The sequence below is a fragment of the Tenrec ecaudatus genome, chromosome 12, assembly GCF_050624435.1.
Source record: "Tenrec ecaudatus isolate mTenEca1 chromosome 12, mTenEca1.hap1, whole genome shotgun sequence".
Classification (NCBI taxonomy): domain Eukaryota; kingdom Metazoa; phylum Chordata; class Mammalia; order Afrosoricida; family Tenrecidae; genus Tenrec; species Tenrec ecaudatus.
In genome coordinates this window covers 130,861,047-130,886,519 of record NC_134541.1, presented here as the reverse complement: position 1 = coordinate 130,886,519, position 25,473 = coordinate 130,861,047, and the positions used below count along the sequence as shown (strand labels likewise).

Genomic DNA, 25,473 nt, shown 5'->3' with positions numbered 1-25,473 from the left:
TGCGTAGCGGTGTGATGGGTCTGGCCCGGCTCACTGAGGACACAGTCATGCCTCCTTAACCACAGGCGGGGATGGGGATTTACCACTAAACCAAAGCAAGCTTGCTGCCCTGGAGTCGATGCTGACGCCTGGTGGCCCTGTGGGACAGAGCAGACTTGTTCCAGTGGTTTTCCAAGACAGCAACTCTTTAGGGAGGAGCAAGCATCCTCTTTCTCATGCAGGGCTGCTGGTGGTTTCAAACTGCTGGCCTTCCAGGCTCCTGAGGATTGACAACACACAGGGAGATTCTATCAGATTGAAAAAGGAGGACCGCCCACCACACAACACTGGGACTCATGGCTTTGCCAAGTGAAACATTTTTGGGGGGGTGGGGGGCATAATTCATTCCATGACTGGCTGATAGCCGAACACAGAAGGTCTAGTTCTGAAGTCAGGGGGTGGGGAGGCTCAGAGGTGTGACATCAAAAGCTGTTCAATGGGAAGGTTCCCCTATCGGCAGGGTGGGGAATGTATTGGGGAGCTCAGCGAGGGGGGCGGACTGCTTGAGCGCAACAGGCCGATGGAGTCTACTCCCATCAAGAGTGACGGTCTCAGAAACACCTCCCGCGGGATCACTCTGAGTTGGTATCGACTCGGTGGCAGTGAGTTTGTGTGTTTTAAGGGGTTGGGGGCAGCTGAGGGCCCCTGCCTTTGGGCAGTCACCGAGAGCACCGGGGCGCTGCAGCTCAGGGACTGGGTGGGGGTGGACCAAGGTCTCCTTTGACAGCTTGCCCGAGCTGCAGCCACAGCTGTCTTCCAAAAGCCCAGTGCCACCCCTCAGGCGGGCACAGGCCCTGGCAGCGATGAGCCGATGCTCGCGGCTGGCCTCCTGTCTGGAGGGCAGCAGCTGCAGGGCTACCACTCTGGGCTTGAGGAGCTGCAATGAGGGGCGGAGCGGTCAGACGGCCTCTGCAAGGCTCCTCCTCTCCTCAGCCTGCGTCCACCCTCTGTCTGTCCCCGGCCCCCTCGCCGCCTTGGTCAGGTCAGGGCAGTGACGCAGCAGTCAGGGGGCTGGAGAGCAGAGGACGGGGGATGTGGTGGTTTCAGGACAGCACACACATGCGGACGTGTGTGGACGTGAGTGGCCGTGTGCATGTCCCCCAGCTGGGCTCTGGAAAAGGAGCTGAGCCTGGCTCCCAGGATAGAGGGAGGCTGGGAAGCAGCTGAGTTAGGAAAGGAAGCCTAGGACGTGTGGACTTGTTGGGGTCCAAAGCCCCAGGTTCCAGGGCAAGGTTCTGGGAGAATCTCGGAAAAGGAGCAAGGGGAAGTTGAGGGCAAGGGAAGTGGTTTCTGGGCCAAGTCAGGTCCCCATTGCTTCCAACCAGAACCATCCAGGAATCCCAGAAATCCTGGTCCCACCTCATCTGTCTGCCACACCCCATCCACTTTTCTTTTTTGGTTTCTTAATATAGTTACTATTTATTTATTTAAATCATTTTATTAGGGGCTCATACAACTCTTATCACAATCCATCCATCCATCCATTATGTAAAGCACATTTGTACATTCATTGCCCTCATCATTCTCAAAACATTTGCTCTCCACCTACGTCCCTGGCATCAGCTCCTCATTTTTTCCCCTCCTTCCCCACTTCCCCTTCCCTCATGAACCCTTGATAATTTTATTATTTTGTCATATCTTGCCCTGTCCAACATCTCCCTTCACCCACTTTTCTGTTGCTGTCCCCCAGGGAGGAGGTCACATGTAGATCCTTGTAATCAGTTCCCCCTTTCCAACCCACCCTCCCTCTACCCTCCCAGTATGGCCACTGGTCCTGAAGGGATCATTCGCCCTGGATTTACTGTTTTTCCAGTTCCTATCTGTACCAGTGTCCATCCTCTGGTCTAGCCAGATTTGTAAGGTAGAATTGGGATCATGATAGTGGAGGAGGAGGAAGCATTTAGGAACTAGAGGAAAGTTGTATGTTTCATCATTATCACACCTGCCTGGCTCGTCTCCTCCCTGGGACCCTTCTGAAAGGGCATGTCCAGTGGCCTACAAATGGGCTTTGAGTCTCCACTCCGCACTGCCCCCACTCATTCACTATGATATGAATTTTTGTTCTGATGATGCCTGATACCTGATCCCTTCGACACCTTGTGATCGCACAGGCTGGTGTGCTTCTTCCACGTGGGCTTTGTTGCTTCTGAGCTGGATGGCCGCTGTTTACCTTACTCCATCCACTTTTCATAACACCTGTTTGATCATGCTCTTCCCCCAGACATCTTATGAGCCCTCCCTCACCTCCCGCAGGTCTCTTTCTAGGCCATTTTCTCGTTGCAGCATCTCAAGACTTTCTTTTTAAATTGATGGCGAGTCAACTTCAATGCGTGGTGACTCTATTTGTGGGAGAGTCAAACTGCTTTTCAGTGGCTGACTTTTCAGAAGTAGAACATCTGCCCTTTTTTCAAGGCATCTTGGGGTGAATTGGAACCTCCAAACATTTTCATCGCCATCTTGTTGATTCTGATTGATAGCGAATTGACCCTGTGGGTTTCCAAGACTGTAACTTCACTCAATGACCCTATAGAACAGGCTGCAATTGTTCCTATGGGTTTCCAAGACGGTGGGAGTATAAAACCTATCTTCCCTGACTACCTCACCTAAAACTGCAACCTCAGCTCTCCCGATTCCTTTTCAGTGCCTTTTCTCCTTGTTCTAATTGTCATTTGGCATACTCTTGTTTAAGGTGTCACAGTGGCTCTGTCTGATAAGCTTTGGGCTGCTACCCAAAAGGTTAGCAGTTCAAACCCATGCTCCACTCCTCACGAGCATCCATACAGATTTACAGCCTCAGAACCCTGTACTGGCTCTCTACCTCTGGGAGGTAGAGTCGAGCTGCTAACTACCAGGTCGGCAGTTCAAATCCACCTGTCACTCTGAGAAAGAAAGATGAGGTTTTTTATTCCTATGAAGATATATAAGCCCCGGAAACCCAAAGGGGGCAGTTCTGCTCTGTCCTACCTGGTTGCTATGAGTTGGAATGGCCCGATGGCAGTGGATTGGGTTTTTGTGTTTTCTCTCTTCATCCCCTTTGTTTCCCATCAGTCTTCCCACTAGAACGTCAGCTGTCCGAGGGGAGGGGTTCTTGGGTGTTTCCTTTGTTGCCGTTTCCCAGGTGCCTGGCCAAGAGGAGGTACAGCATTAGAATAGAACTTGGCTCCCCAGGATTTTCAAGCCCGTGACCGTTCCAAAACAGATGACCAGGATGGTCCTCCAAGATGTCTCTTGGTGAGTTTGAACTGCCGGCCTTTGTGTTCATGGTTGAACGCTTAATTAATTGTGCCACTCACAGACTCCTTCGGAGTAGGTCTTCCCTAGCATTTTTTTTTTTGCCGTCAATGTTTCCCACTCCTCCCCAACCAAATCCAAATGCTTTAGAGTGGCATCACCACCCGATCCTTCATAACCAGTGCTCTGATCTAATTGGGATCACTCCGCCTTTCCCACTTCCCAGCATACTCAGGCCTCCGTTCACTACGCTACCTCAATCCACTTCCAACCCACTTCACAGCCCTGCCTGCAGAAAGCCTGCCCTCGAAGGCTGAGCTCATGGACACCTCCTACACCAGTTTTCCCTCGTCCGCTCAGCTAGGGACGAGCGCTTCCTCTTCCAAATTCTTCCAGCTCGGATCTGGACACTCCAGTTCTTGTACGCTGCCCTGTGGAGCCATCAAGGGGCCCTGCTGCTGTATGCAGATGGCTGCCCATCCCAAAGGCAGCGGTTCTAATCCACCAGCCACCACACAGGAAAAAGGGGGCTTTCTGCTCCTATAAGATCCCACAGGGTTTCCAATAGGGTTGCTATGAGTCAGGATCAACCCACAGCCAGCGAGCCCATTCTGACTCACAGGGACCCCATCGATGTCATCAGAGGCTGTCAATCTGTGTGGGAGCATGTAGTCTCATCTATCTCCCTCAGAGCAGCTGGTGGGTTTGAACCATTGGCCTTTTGGTGAGTTGTTCGGTGTTTCCAAGACAACACTCATAAGGAGGTAGGTCTGAACACTGCCCCGTGGATAGACAAGCGTTCTGTAAAAAGGTGGCCTAGTGGTTTTGTATCAGGCTAACCACAAGGTCAGCCGTTTGAAACCAACAGTGCATGGGAGAAAGAGGAAACTTTCTCTAGTAAGGAGTTACAGACTCGGAAACCCACAGGGGCAGTTCAACCCTGTCTCTGGGGTGTCCATGAGTCAATGCACACGTAGGACATGCCGTGCCCTTCCTGGGGACAGGGTAGGGAGTGCAGGAATACTTTCCCAGGTACCTGGATCTGTAGGACTTTCTCTGACTGGGATGGAACCTCTGGGAGGGAAAGTCCAGCCTTTGGGTGCACTCAGTGGCCAGGAGCAAACACGGAGGCCCAGGGACTCAGGCCATTCTCCAAGGTGGGAGAGACCAACCAGCGTGGACTCCTGGTCCAAGGGGCTTGCACCCTACCCTACCTCCAGCCTTCGGGGAAGAAGACACTAGAACTTAGCAGCCCATCAGAACCCCCATTCCTCTTGGAGGTGCCTCTGCTCAGGGTTCTTGAGAATCTTGGGATGCAGGCCAAGAGGTGACAACAGGTTGAAAAACCAGAACTCAGAGGGCATCGGCCCCCCCATATGCTAGGTGCTTTGGGTCTCAAACATTAAGATTCTGTGTTTTTTGTGCCCTAGAAAGTGGGTGGTGAGGAAAGGATCCCAGCCCCCCTTCTTCCTTAATGGGTCCCCATTGACTTTCTCACCCCAGGCAACACAGTTTCTAGAACATGTGCTGAGATAGTGAGAGGGAAAGGTAATTGGCTTGGCCCTGCCAATAGCTACCAGGCCTCTAGATCCAACCCCTTCCTGGGAACCCACGGTCCCTGGGCCCTGAGCCCCTGTCTGGAATTGGGAACCTCCATGGGGGGTGCGGTCGGCGGCTGTGCCCTGCCTCTAGCCTATCTCCAGTCGGACTTCTCACCCAGGCCTGAGAGTTCAGCCCCCTGGGCCGGTGCGCGCCCACCACCTTCAGCTCCCAAGAACCCAAGAGTCCTGCAGGCGGAACCTGGACGGGGACTCGGGACCCAAGTCCCCAGCAACCCTGGCTCCCCCCCCTCCCCGCCCCCCTCCGCCCCTCGCAAGCACTGGACCCAGGCGTCCTGCCCTCTGCTCTGACCCCGCGTGGCCCCCACCTCCGGCGACCCCTCACGCACACACCCTCACCCCCACCCCCCCCCACACACGCACGCACACATGCTGATAACAGCAGCCCCGACCCCCAGCCGGAGCTGCAGAGTCCCCGAGCCAACCCTGACCGGTCGCTTCGCCGCGCCTTCCTGCCCGGACCCTGGCCCGGCCGGGGCACTGCGCTCACTGTCCTCCGACCCCTGGTTGGGCTGCGGCTGCGGCTGCGACGTGCCCAAGGCCCCTGCACGGTGACCCCCTCCCTCAAGCCGGCGGGACTGGCCCTGGCCCTGGCCCTGCCCCGCCGAGTCTCCCGGGATGAGGGCTCCCGGCCGGGGCGCCGGCCGATCCCCTGGTCGCTGAGGGGTCCAGCAGGCCCGGAGATGGGGGCACGCGGTGAGTGCTCCGCCCGCCCGGGACCCCCGTTTGCCGAGGGGCTTCCGGTGGGGGTAGGGGGGCTGTTGACCGGGAGGTGGCCGAGTTCAAGGACTCGCGACTGGCTCAGGACCCCGGGAGGGGGAGGGGGCGGAGCAGCTTGCACGTGGGGCCGGGGTCGCTGAGTCCCCGGGACAGACAGGCAACCCGGCCGTCCGAGCTGCAGACGGGATAGGAGGGGGGCAAGCCGATACCTGGCTCCGGCAGCCGCCGCCGCCGCCGGGCGCTGCGCGAGGGGACGCCTCTGTCCACCGGAGTGAAGTTTGGCCCCTGCAGGGATGCCGGGCGCGGGGGGAGGGGGTGTGCGCGCCGCGGGGCGGCGATTGAATGAAGGCGCGGGAGGCCGAGCCGGGCGGCCGGCGGGCGCGGGGCAGGGGGGCCGGCGGGGGACTGGGGAGCCGGCAGCGTGGACCTGCCCCTCCGAGCCGGCCCTCTTCCAACCTCGCCACCCCGCCGGCTCCCTTTGCTAGACTGTCCTGCCCTGCTGCTCCCGCTGTCCCTGCCGCTGCTGCTGCTGCTGCTGCTAACCCTGGGCTCCCCGGCCCTGGGCTCCCCGGCCCGCCCCCTCTGTGACAGCCGGGTCCTGGAGCGGTACATCCTGGAGGCCAAGGAGGCTGAGAATGGCACGGTGAGCCCCCCTACCCCCACCCCCACCCCCGACTCAGCACATCCCTTGGGGGAGGGAGCGGGTGTTCAGGTGTCTCCTCCACATCCAGGGACCAGATTCTGAGTGCTGATGTGGGGTGGGGGTCGGGGAGCCCTCCAAGTACTCCTGAAAGAAGTCAGGCCTGTAGCAGGCGGGCAGGTGTCAGAGCTCAGGGCCTGTGTTTCAGGGGAACTGTGCCGAAGACGGCAGCTTCAGCGAGAATATCACCGTCCCAGACACCAAGGTGAACTTCTACACGTGGAACAGGATGGAGGTGATTGTATGCTTTCTTCCTGTGTGTGCGGTGGGTGTGGTTGTCTCACTCGGGAGTCTTCTGGGGTGGGAGGGAGAATGAACTGGAGAAAGCACCCGAGCTGCAGAGAGGAGGGTGTACGAAGTCCATTAGTCTGTCCATTCCTTCCACAAAGCTCACTGCATCCCTGCTGTTTGCTGAGCTTGGCGTTTAGGCCCCGTGTACCCCGCTGAGGCCGTGTCTCCCATGCCCCTAGGTCAGCCAGCAGGCCGCAGAAGTCTGGCAGGGCCTGGCCCTGCTCTCAGAAGCCATCCTGCGGGGCCAAGCGCTGTTGGCCAACTCCTCGGAGCCCTCCGAGGCCCTTCAGCTCCACGTGGAGAAAGCCATCAGTGCCTTGCGAAGCCTGACCTCCCTCCTGCGGGCGCTGGGCGCCCAGGTGAGCAGATGTGCCCTCCCCACCCACGGGAGGCAGTCCTCCTTGCTGCCCTCCGGGGATCCTGCCCTCCGGGGATCCCTGGCACTGCAGTGACCCACCCCCTGCTCTCTCCTTGGCAGAAGGAAGCCACCTCTGGAGCAGACATGGCTTCAGCCACCCCACTCCGAACCTTCACTGTGGATAACTTGTGCAAACTTTTCCGCATCTACTCCAACTTCCTCCGGGGAAAACTGAAGCTTTATACAGGGGAAGCCTGCAGGGGAGGGGACAGGTGACCAGGTGCTCACCTCCCCACTCCCCCGAGCATACCCACCAACCTCCAACACCACTGCTGCCCGTGCCATGCCGCCTCACCACCACTCCCAGTGCCCATCAAGGGGCTAGCCTCTCAGTGCCAGCCTGTCCAAGGGACACTCCAGGGCCAGCAGTGATGGCCCCGGCCAGAAGAACTGTCCAGAGCTCGATTCTGTGAATGAAGGGCATCGTCACAGGGCCAGTCTAGGGTCCTGGAGAGAAGAGAATGGCTTTGAACTCAGGGTCGGACACCTAGCTTCCCCCCAGTGCCCTGCCCGTGTACTAGATGACTGCACAGGACTTGCGTTAGTGGAAAAGTAGTTTTCTGGCTTCTACTAAGCAGGGACAGGATGAGATGGAAAATTTGGGTGGTAAGCCTCGAATTTCCCAGGCCTGATGTGACTCCCAATGGTAGGGGGACTCAATGGACATGAGGAGGGTGGGGTAGGAACTGAGAAGATGGGACCAGGGGCTGGCCTCTGGCCTTCCTGACATCTGAATTTTGTATCTTCGATCTCACTGGCAGGGATTCAAACGACCACCTCACCTGTAGGTTTTCCTTGTTCCCCGGAAGCCCCCTGACTTCCTTGGCTTGGGCCCCATCTTTGCAGCCGACCAGGGTAGAGGGGAGCAGGCCCTACGTGCTGCCTTGCATGGCCTGGCTGACCTCTTGACCTCACTGGGCCTGAGGCCACAGCTCTGCCCACGCTGGTCAATAAGGTGTCTCCACTCACGGCTGCTTCCCAGTAGGCAGCTGCCAACCCTAACCAGGAAACCCTTTAGTGTACCGCCGCCGCCGCCCGCCCCAGCCACCGCCCCAGCCACCACCACCACCACCATAACCACCACCACCACCACCTCCACCACCGCTGCTGCCCTGGTGGCATCACTAGCCAGGAGGAGGGGCCCCTTGGAGGGTCCAGAGCAGCTGCCAAGCCTGCCTCTGGGCTTTTAGTATTGCCTGCCTCTTTCGAGAGCCTTTTCTGCCGCCTCCCGCCTGAGCTCCAGAGCCCGCTCTAAACCCAGTGGCTCTCTCCTTCCTGGGTCTTTGCCAGGTCTGCCCCTTTCTGGTTGCTGCAGGAAGGCAGGGGGGCATCCTGGAGTTGCCTTCAGGGAACTCTAGCTCTGTGTGTCCCCTGCTGCTGCACCAAGAAACTCAGACTCTGCTCCTGGCTCCCACTCCTGGCCATGATCCCAATTCAGAGGGATCCGGCCGGCTTCTATCACAAACGTTGGATAAACCGCTCCTGCTTTGTGCAAATGTGCAGAGGGAGAGGATGTTTTGCAATCAGCCGCAGGAGAAATTGCGGGGCGGTGGGGGTGGGGGAGGGCAAGGGTTGGAGCAATATAAGCATAGTGGGGCGGGCTGGAGGGGTGGGATCTGGGGGGAGTGGCGGGAGAGGTAGGGGTGGAGCGGTTACGGGGAGGACTCCGTCCAGGGGAGGCTCCAAAGACTTTCCATTCTGGGCAACAGGCTCCGGGGTTACAGTGCCCTCTGCAGGCTCTCTTTGGAACTGCTGGAGAAGCCTACAAGTACTAGACTGCGGAGGGCTCCGACCTCAAAAATTCCAATAAAATACTGTGTTGTGGTTTCCGCTTATGACATCTGATTCTTGCACCACGGCTGTAAGTAAATCAAGAATCTTCTTCTCCTGTTGGGGAAATCGAAGCTAAGAGACTTGTCCTTAAACCCAAGGAATCCAGTTAAGACCTGGTCACAAGATTGAGGCCTTAGAACTCCAACACCTGTCCACCTGATAGCCTGATGTGCAGCCTAAGGCACAGGTATCTCCTCAGCAAGCACTCAGCTCTTCCACCCCCCATCCCCTACACTATCCCCTGCCCCCAAGGATTCAGGTCCATGAGCTTCATTCTGAATCTTAAATAGTAATTTTGAACCTGAACCCTAAGCCTACCCCTGGGTCAGGTTTGATGGGTGAGTATATTAGAAATACTGCAAACCTGAGTCATTTACTCCCCATTTAAGGAAAGCCTGCTGCGTACCTGCTTTTGCATCCCACCCCTACCCCCAAAAAAGAACCGACCCAAACATTTGCTTTTGAGCTCCGAAACAAACAAATGAACTCACTTCTATGGAGTCTATGCCAACTCACAGTGACCTAACAGGACAGGGTAGAGCTGCCTCTGTGGGTTTCCAAGACTGTTAACTCTTTACAGGAGTAGAAAGCGCCATCTTTATCCTGAAGAGCAACTGGTGGTTTCAAACTGCTGACCTTGCAGTTAGCAGCCCAACTTGTAGCCACTCTGCCACCAGGGCTCCTGCTTTGGCACTAAGTGCCGGCAATCACAAAAGGACCCTGATTGAGTTGCTCACAGCACACAGTCCTCCCTGGGCGTGAGCGCAGGCAGAGTCAGTATGGCTGGGGGCTGAGATGCGAGGAGGCGCCCAAGCAGCCCAGGAAGGGAGGAGCCACATCCATGAGCGCCACCTGGGCAGGGATGCTAGGAGAGGTCACAGAGGCTGTTCAAGAGCAGGCCGGGAGTGTGACCTCTGGTCTGTTCTATGGTGACAGCGTCACAGATCAGATGGCTACCCATCTTGTTCATTCTCTCAACACCCCCTGGAAACCAGAGGACACAGCTCTTGCCCAGTTGCTGGAGAAGAAACGTTCTTTGAGGGAAGGGCTGTAGCTGGTTCTCTGACTTCCAGGTGGACGCAGTCTCCCAGGCTCCCGCCAGCCGGGGTCCTGAGTCAGCGGGTGACCTCATTGCTTAATGGGCACCTTGCCTTCCGTTTGTAGCTTTGCGATTGACAAGATGCTCTCAGTCGCTCTCATCTGTTCTCCTAACACCAGCAGGAAGGCACGTCTTGTAGAAGATTCCCCGTTTTGCAGACCTGGAAATGGAGGGCCAGAGCGAGGATGGGTCGTGCCCAGGTCATGAGAACCAATTCAAGGGAATAAAAAAATTTTTAAAAGGATCAGCACTAACGTCGATTTTCTGGATTCTGGGTCCCTCTTTGAGCTGAAGTACAAGATCACACTGAAAAGAACAAAACACTGCCATGGAGTCAATTGATTCATGGTGACCTTACAGGACCGAGTGCCCCTTTGGTTCTCCAACATTTCAATTCTTTTCAGGAGTAGATAGTCTCATCTTTTTCCCTACGGGTGACTGGTGGGTTTGAACTACTGACGTTGTTCGCTAGGAACTCAGTTCTTAGCCCATAATGCTACCAGGGATCCTCTATAAGATCGTGGGGCTGGGGGAGGACAGGGCAGAGGCAGGGCATGGGGTGGAGGTGGGGGGAGCTGTCCTCAGTGAGTGCGCCCTTAGGCCCATCCACCCTTTGCTACCAGACTTTCCTCCTCCACTGGGCTCCCACTTTCTCCCCTTGGGGAGGCACCTCCCCTCCCCTTCCACCCCTAGCCTTCTAGCCCCAGGGACCAACAGCTTTCCACCCTAACCTCTTGGCCTGGGGCGCCCCAGCAGTGTCCTTCTCGGACCCTGAGCATCCGACTGATCAAACATACCTGCCTGGGCCCAGCTCCCGGGCCGCCTGGACTCTGGCTGGAACCACTCCGTCCACTGGTCTTACCAGAGGTTAGATGGGAGGAGGTGGTGGTGGACTGCTGCTGGAACCGAGTGAATTAAGTGGGACATCAGAGGACATCAGCATTAAGGCGAGCATTCATTTGATCGGTTCAAGCCGTTGGAGATTTGTTCCACAAAAATCCCTGCATGTGATATTCTCATGGATTGGGGTTAAGGAAAAAAAAACCCAAAACACCCAACCCCTAAGGTTCCCAATTTGGGTGCGTGCATGTGTCACACGCCCAAAGGTCTAGAGAGCCCTGTCGATTGGTTCCAATGGCACGAGCCCCACCCAGATGGGTTTCTGATTATAGAAGCCCCTTTGGTTGTGTGGATTCGCTCTTCCCCATCCAGCTTCCAGAGGAGAAAACAAAGGCTCAGAGAAGGGAACGAAGCACCCAAGGACACACAGAGAATGGAGGGGGAGGGGGGCCTGGACTCCAATTCTCAGGAGGATGGTCTCAGGTGTCCCACCCTGCAGCCCTCACACCCCTGGGTCTGTCAAGTGACAAGCCCTTCCCACTGCCCATTCCTGACTTCCCACAAAGCAGGGCTGGCTGGCTGGTTGCCTCCCACCGGTCCTGCCTGGAGCTACCAGGAAGGTGCGCTCCCCACCATTCATGCCCACCTGGAATCTCAGCACGTGGCCTTATTTGGAAAAGAGGCTCTTTGTGGATGGACTTCGTTAGGATGAAGCCCTGTATCCACTCTGACTGGCGTCCCTATGAGAAGAAGAGAGGACACAGATACAGGGGAGCTGACCAGGTGGAGGTGAGCCAGCCAGGAGCCCCAGGAACGACAAGGATCGCCAACCACCAGAAGCTGGAGAAGGGAGGACGCAGCCGTCAGTGGACGCAGGTCCAGCTCACACCTTCATTTCCCATTCTAGAACCTGGAAAAAAGAGGATTTCTGTTGTTGGAAGCCACCCACCCGGCTAGTGGTCACGTGGGGACGCAGCCCTGGGAAATGAAGGCAGCTCCCAACCCCCACCAGGTGCAGAGTGACCGTCCAGCCCTGTGGCCCCAAGAGCAGGTCAGCAAAGGCGTCCCACAGGAGCCGATTGCCCAACCGCTGGGCCTGTGGATCAACTGCTCTTCCCGATCTTAACCATTTCCTCCCTGTGTCCACGCTGCAGCCTGGCCTGCTCCACGAAGGAAGGGGGTACGTCTGCCAGCATCAAGGATGGGCGTCCTGTGTAAACCCGACTTGGACATCAGGAGCAGAGTCGGCTCTTCCCGGGGTCAGCTGTCTCTGGATAGCACTCTCCAGTCCCATCTGGGCAGAAGGAGTTCCTGGCCCGGCCGGCTCAGGGTTTTATGACTTCTCCCCTCAGTACCTGGAGTGTGGGGGCAGCCCGTGAGAATGAACTGGATCAGACACCTTGACCACTGGTCAGAGGCAAAGGTCAGGCACCATGGACACAGAGGGGTACGGGGGCCGGGGGTGAAGGGAGGAAACTACACCTTTCTAGGCGTGCCTGGGTATGGTACAAAACAACAACAAAGCAACCTCGCTGCCATTGAGCGGATTCCACTCTCAGCAACCCTAAAGGGCCGGATAGAACTGCCCCTGTGGGTTTCCGAGACCGTCCCTCTTTATGGGAGTAGAAAGCCTCGTCTTTCTCCTGAGGAGCAGCTGGTGGTTTTGAGCTGCCGACCTTTTGGCTAGCAGCCCAATCCCCAGCCTAGGTACAACTCCCTGAGTGCAGGGCCTCAGCCACGGAAATGAACAACCCAGCCCAGGAGGCTGGAGTTTAGAGCACCTGTTCCGGGGGCCCGTGTCCCCTCCCTGTGGGTGCTTTGTCCTTTCTGCCTCCTCGGACATGCCCAGGTGTCTCCGCATGCGTCCTAGTCCACCTCTGCTTTGTTCAAGTGCTTGTCTAATCTTCTCTCTCTGGAAACCCAGAGCCTGCCCTAATACTAGCTCAGTCGGGTGACAGGTGAGCTGATGACCACAGGCAGAGAGGTCAGGTTGACATCGCGGATTTTGAAGGGGCACGGCTCTATCCGTAACAGGGGTTGTTGGTTGTGGGGGCGTTTTCTGTGTTTGTTTTCTCTTTAACGTTTTGCTGTGAGGTGGGTGGAAGTGGGCAGGCAACAGCTCCTTCACGTGTTGTTTTGCGACACGGACCGCAGTCCCCACCATGGAGGCGGCGTCATCGCCTTCCTGGGTGGACTGTGTCCCTCTGTCCTCTCGAGCTTCTGCAATGCACCGTGTGTGTGAATGTGAGTGTGTGCAAGCGTGTGTGTGTGTGTGAATGTGGGGGGGGCACATTCTGTGTGTGTCTGTGTGAGTTTGAGTGTGTGTATGAATGTGTGTGTGAGTTTGCGTGTGTATATGAGTGTGTGAATGTGTCTGAGTGAATGTGTGTGTGTGTGAATGAATGTGTGTGTTTGAGTATGAGGGTATGAATGTGTGTGCGTGAGCAAGTGTGTGTGTTTGAGTGTGTGTGTATGTGTCAATGTGTGAGTGTGTGTGTGCTGCAATCTGCGGATCTGAGACTGGAAGAAAAGAGGAACCGTGTCCTGGAGGATCCTAAATCCACGCTTGCCTGGGGGTGGGGGGACCATCAAACAGAGTGATGTCATCAGTCAGCTCAGACCATGACAACCCCTGGCAGGTCGTACCCACTCACCTCCATCAAGTGCATTCCAACTCACAGAGGCCTCACAGAGGGTTTCCGAGGCCGTACATCTTTACAGGACCGGGCAGCTTCACACACCCCCACCCACCCTGCAAAGAAGGGCTGGCGGGATTTGAACCACTGACCTTATGGTGAGCTCACCTGGCAGAGAGGCTGCTAAATAGGAACCACCGGTGGCAAACGCATGGCCCCCTCGGCAATTTCTACCATTACAGGACCCACCACTGACCGGCTCCTTCCACCCCTGCGTTCTGGACTCTCCCTGACCCCCTTCTCGTGAGCCCATTTCTCTCTGGCTGCTGGGCCTGTCTCAGGAGTGTCTCACAGCCCCACAGTCTCTGCTCTTGAGAAAAACGAAAGCGCTCTCTCCGGGTTCCTCTATGTGTTCTGCAGGTCAACTTCTCCACACCGCTGTCACTCTCAACTGTTGTCCTCCCTCCAACGTTCACTCTCCCCCAGAGCCTCCAGCCTGGCTGCTTCTCAGGCAGCCTCCTCAGATGGCTCCCATCACGGTCTCTAACACCATCCCAACGCCGTTACCCAAGGGGCACATTCTTGCTGTGGGAGAGTCACATAATCATAAACAATCGCAGGAACGCCCGGGCCTGCCCCTGCCCGGAGATGACCACTGGTAACTGCCTGTCCTTCTCTTCCCGTGGAACGGCCCCCGTGGCTTCTAGACTGGTGCTCTTTACGGGGGAAGCAAACCTCGGCTTTCTCCTGTGAAGCGGCCGGTGCTTTCCAAGGGCTGTCTATGTGGCGAGCAGCCGGACTCGTCACCATGATGTCACCAGGGCTCCTTCTTGACACACATGCTCATAAATACCCACGTTCACCGGGGAGTTGACAGAAAGGGCAAATCCACGCCATGCTTCTTTTTCTTTTTTTTTTCTTCCCATTTTAGTTTTTCAAGTCATACTCATCATAGAACAGGACCTAGATTCAGGTGTGTGTGTGAGTTATATAATTTCATGTCAACTTGTTCAATAGGTTGTCAGGGTGGAGGCTGGCCTGTCAATCAGGTCATAGTCATCCATGCCTCTGCGTGGACTTGGCCTTCTCCTGAGGATTCTGGGAGCTCCTGTCTTCCTCCCTAGAGGCAGGACACACACTCTCCCTGCGAGACATTCCTGTTGGAACTATGCTGATGGAGCCAGAGCCCTGGAGCTGGAGGAGCCACGTAGAGACACACGCCAGCACTGAGATGCTTCCACCGCCACTGGATCCACAACACTTTCCACCCAGCGGCCTGTGATCTACCTGCATTGCATGTGTCGCATAAGTCTGAAGAGGAATTTATAGACTGGGTTATACATTTATAGACAGTGTTAGGGTTCTCTAGAGAAACAAAACCAGGACACTTTTTTTTTTACTTATTATTTTATATATATAAAAGAGCGGGCTCAGTTCAACTCACTTCCATGGACCAGTTAATATACTGGAAGTTCTTCAACTCCTGAGGGCTGCCTGGAAATCCGGGGGGCAGTTCTGCTCTCTCCTATCGGTCACCTTGAGTCAGAACCAAGGGATGCCAATGGAAATGTGATTCGATCACGTGTCTACCAGAGAACGCTTGGGTAGCCCCCAGGCTTTCCCTTCTCCTATTGGCTCTGTCCCACAATCAACATCCCAAAAGGCTGATCTTTGTGTCAATATGCAGATAACACTGTCAGAAGATTCCTAGGAGGGAAAAAGCAAACAAACAAACATGTCAAAAGATAAGGTCATTTGAACGTGTAATGGTCTTTGTCAGGTTGCCTTCCAAAAAAAGTTTCCAGTCTGGGCCCACCTGGATCCCGTTATACGTTTCCATCGACATGGCAGCTGTCGTTTTGACTAGGGCTTCCCTTCAAACGGGCCCTCTAGTTCCAAAACCTCAGTCAATGAACACACTTCCACTCTCACAAACAGGGGTGGGGTCGTCACGAGACACCATAACTCAACAATAACTCAACTCAACAGCCGCTCAACCAGACGCCGAAGCAGGATGTCTCTTTGAAAGCTTTATTGACTACGTTATTTCCTCCTCTGTGCCTTGTCTCTTGGAAATCGTTGGCCGAGAGACATTTTCCACCCTCCCTTTACTTGACCATCCAAGGCCTTTACCACCGTTGCCAACTACAGAATTTTCGGCGTGGAATGATTCTCCATCGGAAGGCTGTGAGATTCCGTGGCCGGCTCAGGATCCATGGTTGGTACTGCAAAGCCCACTGCCATGCTGATTCCTGAATCTTAGTATGTGACCTGCGTTGTCCTGTCTGAGAGGGTTTAGGATCTTTCTCCTTACCTCTGATAGCCTGGAATTGCACCGCACGCCTGCAGTGGGTCACTTTACAGTCTTCTTCTTAGGGGCCTTCTCATCAGCCCTGTATTTCACTTCTGGGAAAATTTCCTTGATTTTCCCAGTGATTTCCATTCCTCTGCTCTCTGTGTTTTGAACCCTTTTTTTAAATTGAATGTTAGATTTCCTGGATCGATCCTCCAAGTCTTTGCCTTTTCCTTGTAGCTCCTTTTCCTCTCTCTCGCTCTTGTTTTCCTTCGCTTGGTTTCATCGATGCCTCTATTGGACTCTAAAGCGTAGTTACCCCGGCTTTAGTTTGTTTCCCAGGGTGTTTTCTTCTCCTTTTCCCTGGTTGTCCATTTCCCATGGCATTATGGAGATGAGGAGGGTCAGGGGTGGATAAAAGTGGTCCAGGCGCTTCACTGTGTCCTTCCCCCTCTCCCCTGAGAGCTGCCTCTGAGGACCCTCATGGCTCCTTCAGTCTGGACATTGGTGCTGCTGCTGCTGGGGGATCCCATGGGCCAAGCCCACAAGCCTTCCCATGTCAAGTAAGTGGGGCTGGGGGGGGGGGGTAGGGATAAACCAAGGGCCCCCTGTGATGGAGGGAGGTGGCTGTGATGAAGAGCAGAGGCAAAGCTGGAGAAAGGCAGAGCCCTGGTAGGAGGGCAACGAGCGCCCAGCCTGAGGGTAAAGGAGGGAGAAATTCAACGGGAGCAGGAAGCACTGAACCAGGAGGAACAAGGGAGGAGGCAGAGGATGGGGAAGGAGGAGAACAGAGAGCCTAGAACAGGAGTCCTCAAGGCCCGCAGGCCACATATGGCCCGCTGAGGACATTTATCCGGCCTGCCAGGTGTTTTTGCTGCCACTGCCTGTCCTGCTTAGCAGCAGACTTGTTCAGTGTGTATAGGAATATATATATATATATATACACAATAGTCCGACCCTCCAACGGTCTGAGGGACAGTGAACTGGCCCCCTGTTTAAAAAGTTTGAGGACCCCTGGGCTAGACCCTCAGGTTAGACTCAGGGATACCAGGGACAGCAAAGAGGCGGCAGCAGGAAATGAGAGCTGGCTCGAGTCCAGGTGCTGGTTTGCGGGAATGTCAGCATGGAGAACTCGTGGAAATCACATCAAGGCCTGTGCCCTGTGGCGCACACTCCCTGAGGAGGGGCAGTTGGCTTCTCCGTGGAATTGGTCAGGGCCAGAAGGGAAGCCAGGGGCTAGCTACTCTTTGATACGCACATGTATCAAAGATGTGTTTGCATGTGGCAGATGGGGTACACCCCCACCCACCTGACGGACATAGGACGGAGACCATCCTTGTTCTAGAGGGGAAAATTGGGGGAATCCCTCAAATGCAGCTCAAAGTCTAAGAAGGAGCTCCCCAGGGCGACACCAAGTACCACCTAAGAATTACTCCTGGACGGGGGAGGGGTGGGGGGGGCCAGTCCCTCCTCCTGTGAGATTGACAGTCAAGGTCCAACTCAGGTGAGGGACATGAGGCGCTCCGAGGAGCCGCTGTCTAGGACAGAGAGAACTAGAAGCGGGGGTGAGCTTTGGGCCACACAGAAAGAAAACCAGGGACGTTAGCATGAAGACACCCCAAAAGAACAGGGGTGATGGCGCAGAAATCGGCCAGCCCTTTGGCCCCTTGTCTGACGTGCGCTTTTTCTCCACATCAACCCCAGGAGAGAGAGGCCTCTGATCTGGAAGCTGCTGGTTCCCCGCTCTGAGAGTAACTGTAAGTTGGAAAGGAGTTCAGACTTCTCTCTGGAGTCCTGAGCCCCGGGGTGGGCACCTCAAGTGCTCTTGGTGCAGACGATCTCTCTCTCTCTCTCACACATACACACACACACACACACACACACACACACACACACACACAGCCGGAGAGAGCTGCTTTCAAATAAAATAACAATAGAACAAGTGTGCTGCCCGGACCAGCCTGTCTGTCCAGCTGAGCTCATCCACCCTGCACCCTGCACCCCACTTTGCCACCTCTGACCTAGTCCTTCTGCCCACTCCACCACCCTCCCCAGCCCTGAATGCCTCCTAAAACCCAGCCCAAACCGACAGCAACTCATCGTACTCTATAGTATTGAGTATACTGCCCCTTTGGGTTTCTGAGACTGTCCATCTTTATGGGAGCAGAGGGCCTCACCTTTCTCCCTCAGGGTAGCTGGTGGATTCAAACTGCTAACTTTGTGCTTAGTGCCCAGTGGGTAACCCACCACAAGACTGGGGCTCCTTGGATTCCTCCAGGACAGGACTTACTAGGTTTCTCTCTTCCTGCGTCTCTGCTCTGGATCACGCATCTTGGTGGCTCCCTTCTCTGTGGGCCCCAGGTGGCTGTGGCACCTGACCTCTGTGTCCCGCGTGGCCTCACAGCACCCCTTCTCTCCTAGCTGTTGTCACCAAGTGTGATTTTGATGATAATGCCCATCCTCTTTGTGACTGGACCCAAGTCTCTGCCAATGATGGGAACTGGACTCGAGCCAAGGGACCAGGGCACACTGAGACCACTGGTCCCCCTGGGGGTTATCCCAACCAAGGTGAGAGGCCCCTCCCCACCCCCAGCAGCAACCTCTGGGTTCAAAGAGGTGGGTGGGGAGGCAGTAGTTGGAAGCTGGGGGAGGAGCCAGCTGGCTGAAGCGGGAAGAGGGCAGCAGGAAGGTGGGGATGGGAGGGACAGCATCCGGTCCCCTGGAGCCTCACATCTGGGACCTGGGCACTGCCTCCCTCCCACAGAGGGCTACTACATGCTCATGGATGCTCGAGCCTTCCGCCAGGGTGGGGTGGCCCGTCTGAGCAGCCCCCCCTTGTCGTACCCCGGGCCGCTGTGTGTGCACTTCGCCTACCACATGTTCGGGCTGTCGTGGGGCGCCCAGATCAAATTGCTGCTGCTCCCCAGCGCCGAGGGGGCGCAACCCCGCCTGCTCTGGAAGCACAGAAACATCCAGAGCACCTCGTGGATGCCCACCGCCGTCACTGTACCTGCGGGGCTGGCCCAGCCTGCCCGGGTGAGGCCGAGGGCCACCCTGGGAGCCGGGAGGGGGGCTGGCGGAGGGCTGCAGCAAGGAAAGGGTAGTGGGAGCTGAGACTGCCTGTTCAAGAGGCTTATGGGGTGGTGGGCCCCTTCTCCCCACTCCTGCAGCTGATGTTCGAGGCCGTGAGGGGCAGCACCACCTCCCTGGACATTGCTCTGGATGCTCTCTCCGTCTTCCGGGGACCCTGCCAGCCCAGTGAGCTGCTGTCCCATGCCCACCAGTGCCCTGGGGGTGGGGCAGGGGAAGGCAGGAGCTAGGACCCCAATTTCACACAGACAGCATTAGGGCTACCTGCTCCTGTCTCTCTCTGTGCCCCACACCTTGGACTCCTGAAGCAGCCACTCCTGAAGAGGCACCTGCCACTTAGGGCTGGGTGGGTCCCTAGTGTCAAGTGGGCAGCTAGCCCAGTTTGCCCTGGATGTCTCCGTTTTAGCTTAGAAAGTCTTGCTGCCCAGGAAACAATCAGGTTTGAGCAAACTGGAATGTTGGATCACCTTCACTGCTACCTCATATCCATTCATCCATTCATCCATCCATCCATCCACCCACCCACCCATCCATCCACTCATCCATCTATGCATCCATCCATCCATCCATCCATCCATCCATCCATCCATCCATCCACTCATCCACTCACCCACTCATCCACCCATCTATCCATCCATGCACTCATCCATCCATCCATGCACTCATCCATCTATCCATCCATCCATCCATTCATCCATCCACTGATCCACTCACCCACTCATCCATCCATTCATTCAGAAAAACGTTCTACAACTGAAGTGAGAGATTAGAGGGAGGCAGTTCCAGGGATGGAAACCCCTTGAAGCTGGGAGAAAGGAGAGGAGCCAGCACCGTGAGGTAGGAACTGCTAGCCCACTTCACAGATAAGGAAACTGAGTTTGAGGCGGCTTAGGTCAGGGGCTCCAGGACTCCCGCAGTGGACAGGGAGGTGGAACCTGCGGGGAAAGGCTCACTGGGCTCACAACTGGACTCCGCTCAGAACTCAGGATGGCAAGCCTGGAGGGAGGAGACTCTCCTGAGCCAAACCCGCCCCCCTCTCTTCCCCCTCAGCCTGTGAGATGAAGACCTGCAACTTTGACACGCCTAATGACCTCTGTGGCTGGAGCTGGATTCCCTCCCCCACTGGGGCCAAATGGGTCCAGAAGACTGGGTCCTCAGGGGACCCGAACGCGGGGCCTATGGACGACTTCTCCAGGCCTGGCAGTAAGTAAAGCCCATGCCCCTGTGCTCTGACCTTCAGTTCAGGGCTTCCAGTGACCTCTGCAGGCCTGTGGACCCAACAGCACCTCTCAGAACAGCCTGGGGGAGGCAGCCTCCAACCACTTTCAGCAAACATTAGACAGCAGACACTCCCACGCTGCCCTCGGCAGACTCAATCTGGTCCCCCAAAAAACCCACTGTCATGGAGGCGATCCGGCTCATAGCAACCCCATCGAGTAAGTCAACTGTCCCTGTGGGTTTCTGAGGCTGTGACCCTCCAGAAGTAGAGAGCTTCATCTTTTCCTCCTGGGAGTGTCTCCTGGTTTTGAACTGATGACCTTGCTCTCTTAGAAGCCCAGCATGGATGCACTACCCCACCAGGGCTCTGTAGACCCAACACTTGCCTCTTTTCCTGGCTCCCTCCCGCCCTCTTTCCCTGCCCGCCTTCATCGCTTCACCCGCCCCCACCCACCCACCTATTGAGCACCTACAGGTGCTATGTGGGCACTTCCTGGAGATACACCCGTGGCTGGACCAAAGATGCTGGCGTGGTGGAACAAGTCAGGGGTTTGGGGGGCCAGGATGCAGCAGGTTGCAAAGCCTGCAGATGCTCTCCTTCAGGTGTCATGGGGGCAAACCCTGAAGGAAGGGACCCTGGGAGACCTGAAAATACCTGGAGGATGGAGCCTTCCAGGCAGGTGGGCAGCCAACGGCTCTGAGGCAGCTGTGAGCCTGGGGCTGGAACAGCGAGGAGCCAGGGTGGCTGTGAGTGAGTGGGGTGGGTGAGGGATGGAGGGTGAGCTCAGAGGTGCTGTGGACGGGGTCTGGTGAAGGCCATTGTGCCCACAGCGGCTTGTGCTCTCTGGCTGGGTGACTTACCAGGAATCTGAGCAGAGGCCAGGCTCCATCCATCCAATGGAGGTGGAGAATCCCAGGCTCCAGTAGATGGAGGAAGGTGGCTGAGGAGGCTCTGGCCACCATCCAGGTGACCCCCCTCTGCCTCTTCTCTTCCCTATTGTTTGCCCCCAGCTTCCTTTCGCCTCCCCCCTCCCCCCCTACCCCTGCCTGGGGCTTGAACCCTCCCTACATCTCCCCCTTCTCTCCCCCTCCCTCTCTTCCCTGTGCTCTGGCCCCTTTCTCTCCCACTGGCCTTCATCTCCTTTGTCCCTCCTCTCTATGTAGAAGGACCTCCCTCCGGGAGTAGAGGGCCAGTCACAGAGGAGGGGACACCTCCCTTTCCCCTCCTTGTCACCTCGGCCTTGTGCTCACCTCCTTCTTTCCCTCTTTTCTTTGTCTCAGCCTTTCTCTCGCCCTCCTCCGCCAGCCCTGTTTCTGTCTTCTACAGCTCTGCCCTCCATCTGTTCTGCCACCTTCTTGAAGGACCTGGAGAAAGCCCTGGCCCCACCCACATTCTAGGCCCCTGGAAAAGAGGGTTCCTAGGCCACTTCTGTGACCCCCAGCCCCCCAGCATTCAGCAAGGTTCCTCACCACCTGCCTTTTGGTTTGTGCCCCTCCTGCTTCCATCCACCCCCTCACCTTGCTCGCTTTCTTCTAGGTTGGCATCTTCCTCACCCCCTCCTGTTTCTTTGTCACTTTGAGTCCTTGGGGGGCGGTGCCCTCTGGACCACCACACCCTGCTGCTCCTGTACCCTCTTGCTGCTTCCTTCCTTTTCCCATGCCCTGCCACCACCCCCACCCCAAGTTTCCCATTGTTTGCTGGGCCTTCTCTGCCTTCCAATTCCTGCCATCCCTCTCTGCTTCCTCCTCTTGCCCCCGACCTATCTTCCTGCTCCTATAGCCAGAGTGTGGGTGTGGGTGTGTGCAGAGATGGGGTGTCCCCCATGTGCCAGTGGTCGCTGAGACTTTAGCTCTGGCTACCAGTAGCCTGTGGAGCCAGGCTCAGGTGCATCGGCGGCCTGCATGGAGGGACAGCAGCACAGGGCGTGAATGGAGAGCAGGAAGCTGGTGTGAACAGATGCTGGTGTGGAAGCACACGGCAGGGCCTTACTCATGCCGGTGGAGGAATTGGCTCTGCTCAGTGGGGCAAGAAAAGGCAGAGTCTGTGAATCTGGGGAGCCTAAAGGATTAGACAACAAAGGGCAGGAGCCTTCTGGACGCCATGGTTTGACATGGCGGTGTCTATATCCCGAGAAGCCCTGGTGGAATAGTGGGTTACACGTTGACCTGCTAAGCACAAGGCCAGCAGTTCAAAGCCAGCAGCCTCTCTAAGGGACAAAGAGGAGGCTTTCTGCACCTGTAAGGTGTTCTAGCCTTGGAAAGCCACAGGAGGGACCATTTCCCTCTGTCCTCTGTGGTCACTATGAGTTGTGATTTTTGGCGTGAGTTTGGTGTGAATCCTGTGCCCCAGCTCAGCCAAGCACTTCTGGGAGGATTGAAATCAGTCCACCCGGGAGGTGGGTGTCGGCGCTCTGAGCTATTGACTCTGGGCAGTTGTTTGGGTTCCTCAGGACCAGGTACCCCCACCTACCCATACACACATCTCTGTCCCTGTTGCCACCCCCCCCCCCGCCACACACACACACACCACCTTGAGGCACCTCCACCTTACCCCTGACTCTCTTCCATCTCAGGTGGCTCCTACATGCTCCTGGACCCCAAGGATGCAAACCCAGGGCAGAAGGCGACTCTCGTGAGCCCACTGAGCCAGTCCTCGGGCTGCCTGGGCCTCTCCTTCCAATACACCCTTCGTGGCCGGAGTGCGGGGGCCACCATCATCGTTAAGGCAGCTCCCATGGGTCAGTGGGGGGCACTCACTCTCAGAAGTTACACTGCCTGCTGCCAAGGTTGGCTTCAGGGAGAGACACGGGGCACCCAGGGAATCGGGGATATGGGAGTCACTTCTTTTTACGGATTGGAATTGGGGAGCTGGGGGGACCAGTAGATTCTGGTAAATAGAAGAAAGGGTCCAGGAGAGAGATGGGTGCGCTAGCATTTGGAGAAGGATACCCATCCTCCTGAGGAGAGGCTTGAAGTCATTCCCCCCTCTCCTTAACCGCATGCCTCCCCCTGCGTCTTTACATTGCAGGGAGCGTCCAAAAAGACATCCTCTTCTTAGGACAGCCTGGACCCAGCTGGCAGTCCGCGTCCGTGAACTACACAAACGAGGGGCAGATACAGGTACAGGGAAGCCAGGGAGGGGAGGGATTGTCCGGTACACAGTAGACACTACCAGTGTAGAAATGAATGGGGGTCTGGGCCTGGGGAGCAGCAGAGTGCCCGGGTCCCTGGATGGAGCTGTCAGGCCAGGGGCTCGCAGGGTTTGACCGGATACTCACGCTGGTCCCGCTCTCCCTTCCTCCTCAGTTCTTCATAGTGGGTGTGTTTGGAGCTGTCCCCGACCCAGCGGTGGCTGTGGATGCCGTCACTATCGCTCCCTGCAGAGGTAAGAGCAGGACCCCGGGAAACCTGGGAATCTCTGACTTGGAGGTGAGGTGGGGAGGAGCCTGGTCAACATTTCTCAAGTTTCTCATTGGATCCCCCAGAGAGCCTCCCTCAGTGTGACTTTGAAGATGATGCCCATCCCTTCTGTGACTGGATCCAGGACTCGAAGGAAGGTGGACACTGGACCCGGGGAAGTAGAAATACGGCGGCGGGCCATGCCACAGAGCCCTCTGGAGGTTCCCCTCATAGAGGTGAGGAGTGTGGAGACCCGGCTGCGCTCCGGACGATGGGTCTGGGTGGGTGTGACTGGTGCTGGTTGAGTCAGGAGAGAGCAAGTTGTAGGTGGTACAGACCGTCCATGGGAAAGAGCGCCGAGGGGGAAAGGCCCACATGGCCAGGACTGGGGTAGAGGCAGACAGAGGTAGAGTCCTTTGAGGCTTCTCAAGGTTGGGGAATTGGTGAGAAACCACCATCCCCCCCAATGCCAGGCACCCCACTCGGTGAAGCTCAAGGTTTCCATTTTCAACCTCTGCCATGCAAGTGGGCGGAGGAACGTGGGCCTGCGTTGTGCCGGCCACTACGGTGAAATCCAGGTGTCCCTACAGCAGCAAGAGCCTCCCGCTGGGGTCTCTGCCTCATCCACCCATTCCGTCCTTCTGTCCAGAGGGTCTTCACTACATCTACCTCAAGTCCGACGAGGACAAGCACTCGCTGCGAAGCCACCCAGTCCAACTGGCCAGCAGGTTCTTCTGTGCCGTCGAGACGGTCTGCATGGAGTTTGCCTACCACATGTACGGCACCGGGGAGGACACCATGCTCAATTTCCTGCTGAGGACGCTGAGGGGCCAGGCGACCTCCATTTGGAGCCGCCTGGGGTTCCAGAGTCCTCTGTGGCAGCAGGCGTCCATCACCATCGCCGTCCCGTCAGGCCATCAGCAACCCATTCAGGCGAGCAAGGGGAGAGTGTGCTGGGCGCACGCGGCTTGTGGTGTGAAGAGAGGGTGGGGGGCAGACATGCCGCTGCGATGGAGAAAACGGGACGTGGGAGGGATGGGCTGCTCCGTGTGATGGAGGAGGATTTCTGGACTGGTCGGTTGAGCCCAGAACGAGGCTCCATTTTTCGAGAGGACCAGGTCCGGCAGTTACCGAGTTGCCAGGCGTCCGTCCATCCGTCCGTCCTCACGTCTCTCGTCTTTCTCTCCCCCTGGTACCCTTCAGCTGATCCTGGAGGCGGTTGATGTTGCCGTGGGGTTCATCATGATCCACTACGGAGCCTGTTCAGGTGAGATGCCTCCGGATGACCTGGAGTCCTTAAGAAGAGAAGCCTGCTGTTGCCCCGGATTCTTCCAGCGCCGACGCTGTGTCCCTGTCTGACCTTTGACATTCTCGTTCGAGGGACAGCCCGCCTCCCCCTCTCCCCTGACCCCTTGAGAACGTGGGATGGAGTGTGGCTTTGATGGCCTGAGTGTGGCCCCGCTAGACTCTTCGCCCTTCACCCAGTGAACGCTGATCCTGACGGCGGGCTCACATCCTATTTATTTCCGTGTTGGCTTTTTCTTTTTAATCTGGATAGTTTATATATCAATGGGGAGTTCATACATGGATCATATCATTCCCTCATTCAATCACGTCAAGCAGAATCACACCGTCACGACCGCAATCCGTTTCCAAACGTTCTTTTTCTTCCTGGACTCCTTGACATTGTCTCTCTTTTGCCGCCTGCCTCCCCCCAAGACCACCGTACCCTTGTCCCTCCAAAAAAACCCCTTGTTTTACTGGCTATCCTATAGATCCATCCATCCTGAGTTTCATATTCCCAAAACCAGAAAAACATTTAGCACAGTTTCATCACACCTCTGAGAGACGCCCTGATAGGAACAAACACAACACAAAACAAAAATACAGAAAAGGTAGAAAACCAGATCAGGTGCAGCGTGCATCAGAGCCAGGGGTGGGGCCAACCGACTTTACACCTTTGATCTGCACTCACCATCTATGTCATGCCTGGCACAATATCTGACACGTGTTAGCATCAGATTTTTGTTGAGGGAACAAAGGCTGT

The 25,473-nt window shown here is 56.4% G+C and overlaps 2 protein-coding genes across 2 annotated transcripts in view; both read left to right on the top strand.

The window, feature by feature from the left end:
- Positions 1-5,572: 5,572 nt before the first annotated feature.
- EPO (erythropoietin) lies at positions 5,573-7,825 on the top strand. Its single transcript, XM_075528528.1, has 5 exons — positions 5,573-5,585; positions 6,095-6,252; positions 6,458-6,544; positions 6,780-6,959; positions 7,079-7,825. The coding sequence occupies exons 1-5, from the start codon at positions 5,573-5,575 to the stop codon at positions 7,232-7,234; spliced, it is 594 nt and encodes a 197-aa protein (XP_075384643.1). The 3' UTR covers positions 7,235-7,825.
- A 6,249-nt stretch (positions 7,826-14,074) lies between these two features.
- ZAN (zonadhesin) overlaps positions 14,075-25,473 on the top strand; it is a 46,328-nt gene continuing 34,929 nt past the window's right edge. Inside the window, 11 exon segments of the mRNA XM_075528168.1 lie at positions 14,075-14,084; positions 18,141-18,287; positions 18,484-18,755; positions 18,890-18,977; positions 19,860-20,012; positions 22,601-22,765; positions 23,056-23,147; positions 23,334-23,412; positions 23,513-23,662; positions 24,076-24,359; positions 24,630-24,693. Of these exon segments, the coding sequence (XP_075384283.1) occupies positions 14,075-14,084; positions 18,141-18,287; positions 18,484-18,755; positions 18,890-18,977; positions 19,860-20,012; positions 22,601-22,765; positions 23,056-23,147; positions 23,334-23,412; positions 23,513-23,662; positions 24,076-24,359; positions 24,630-24,693 (1,504 nt within the window).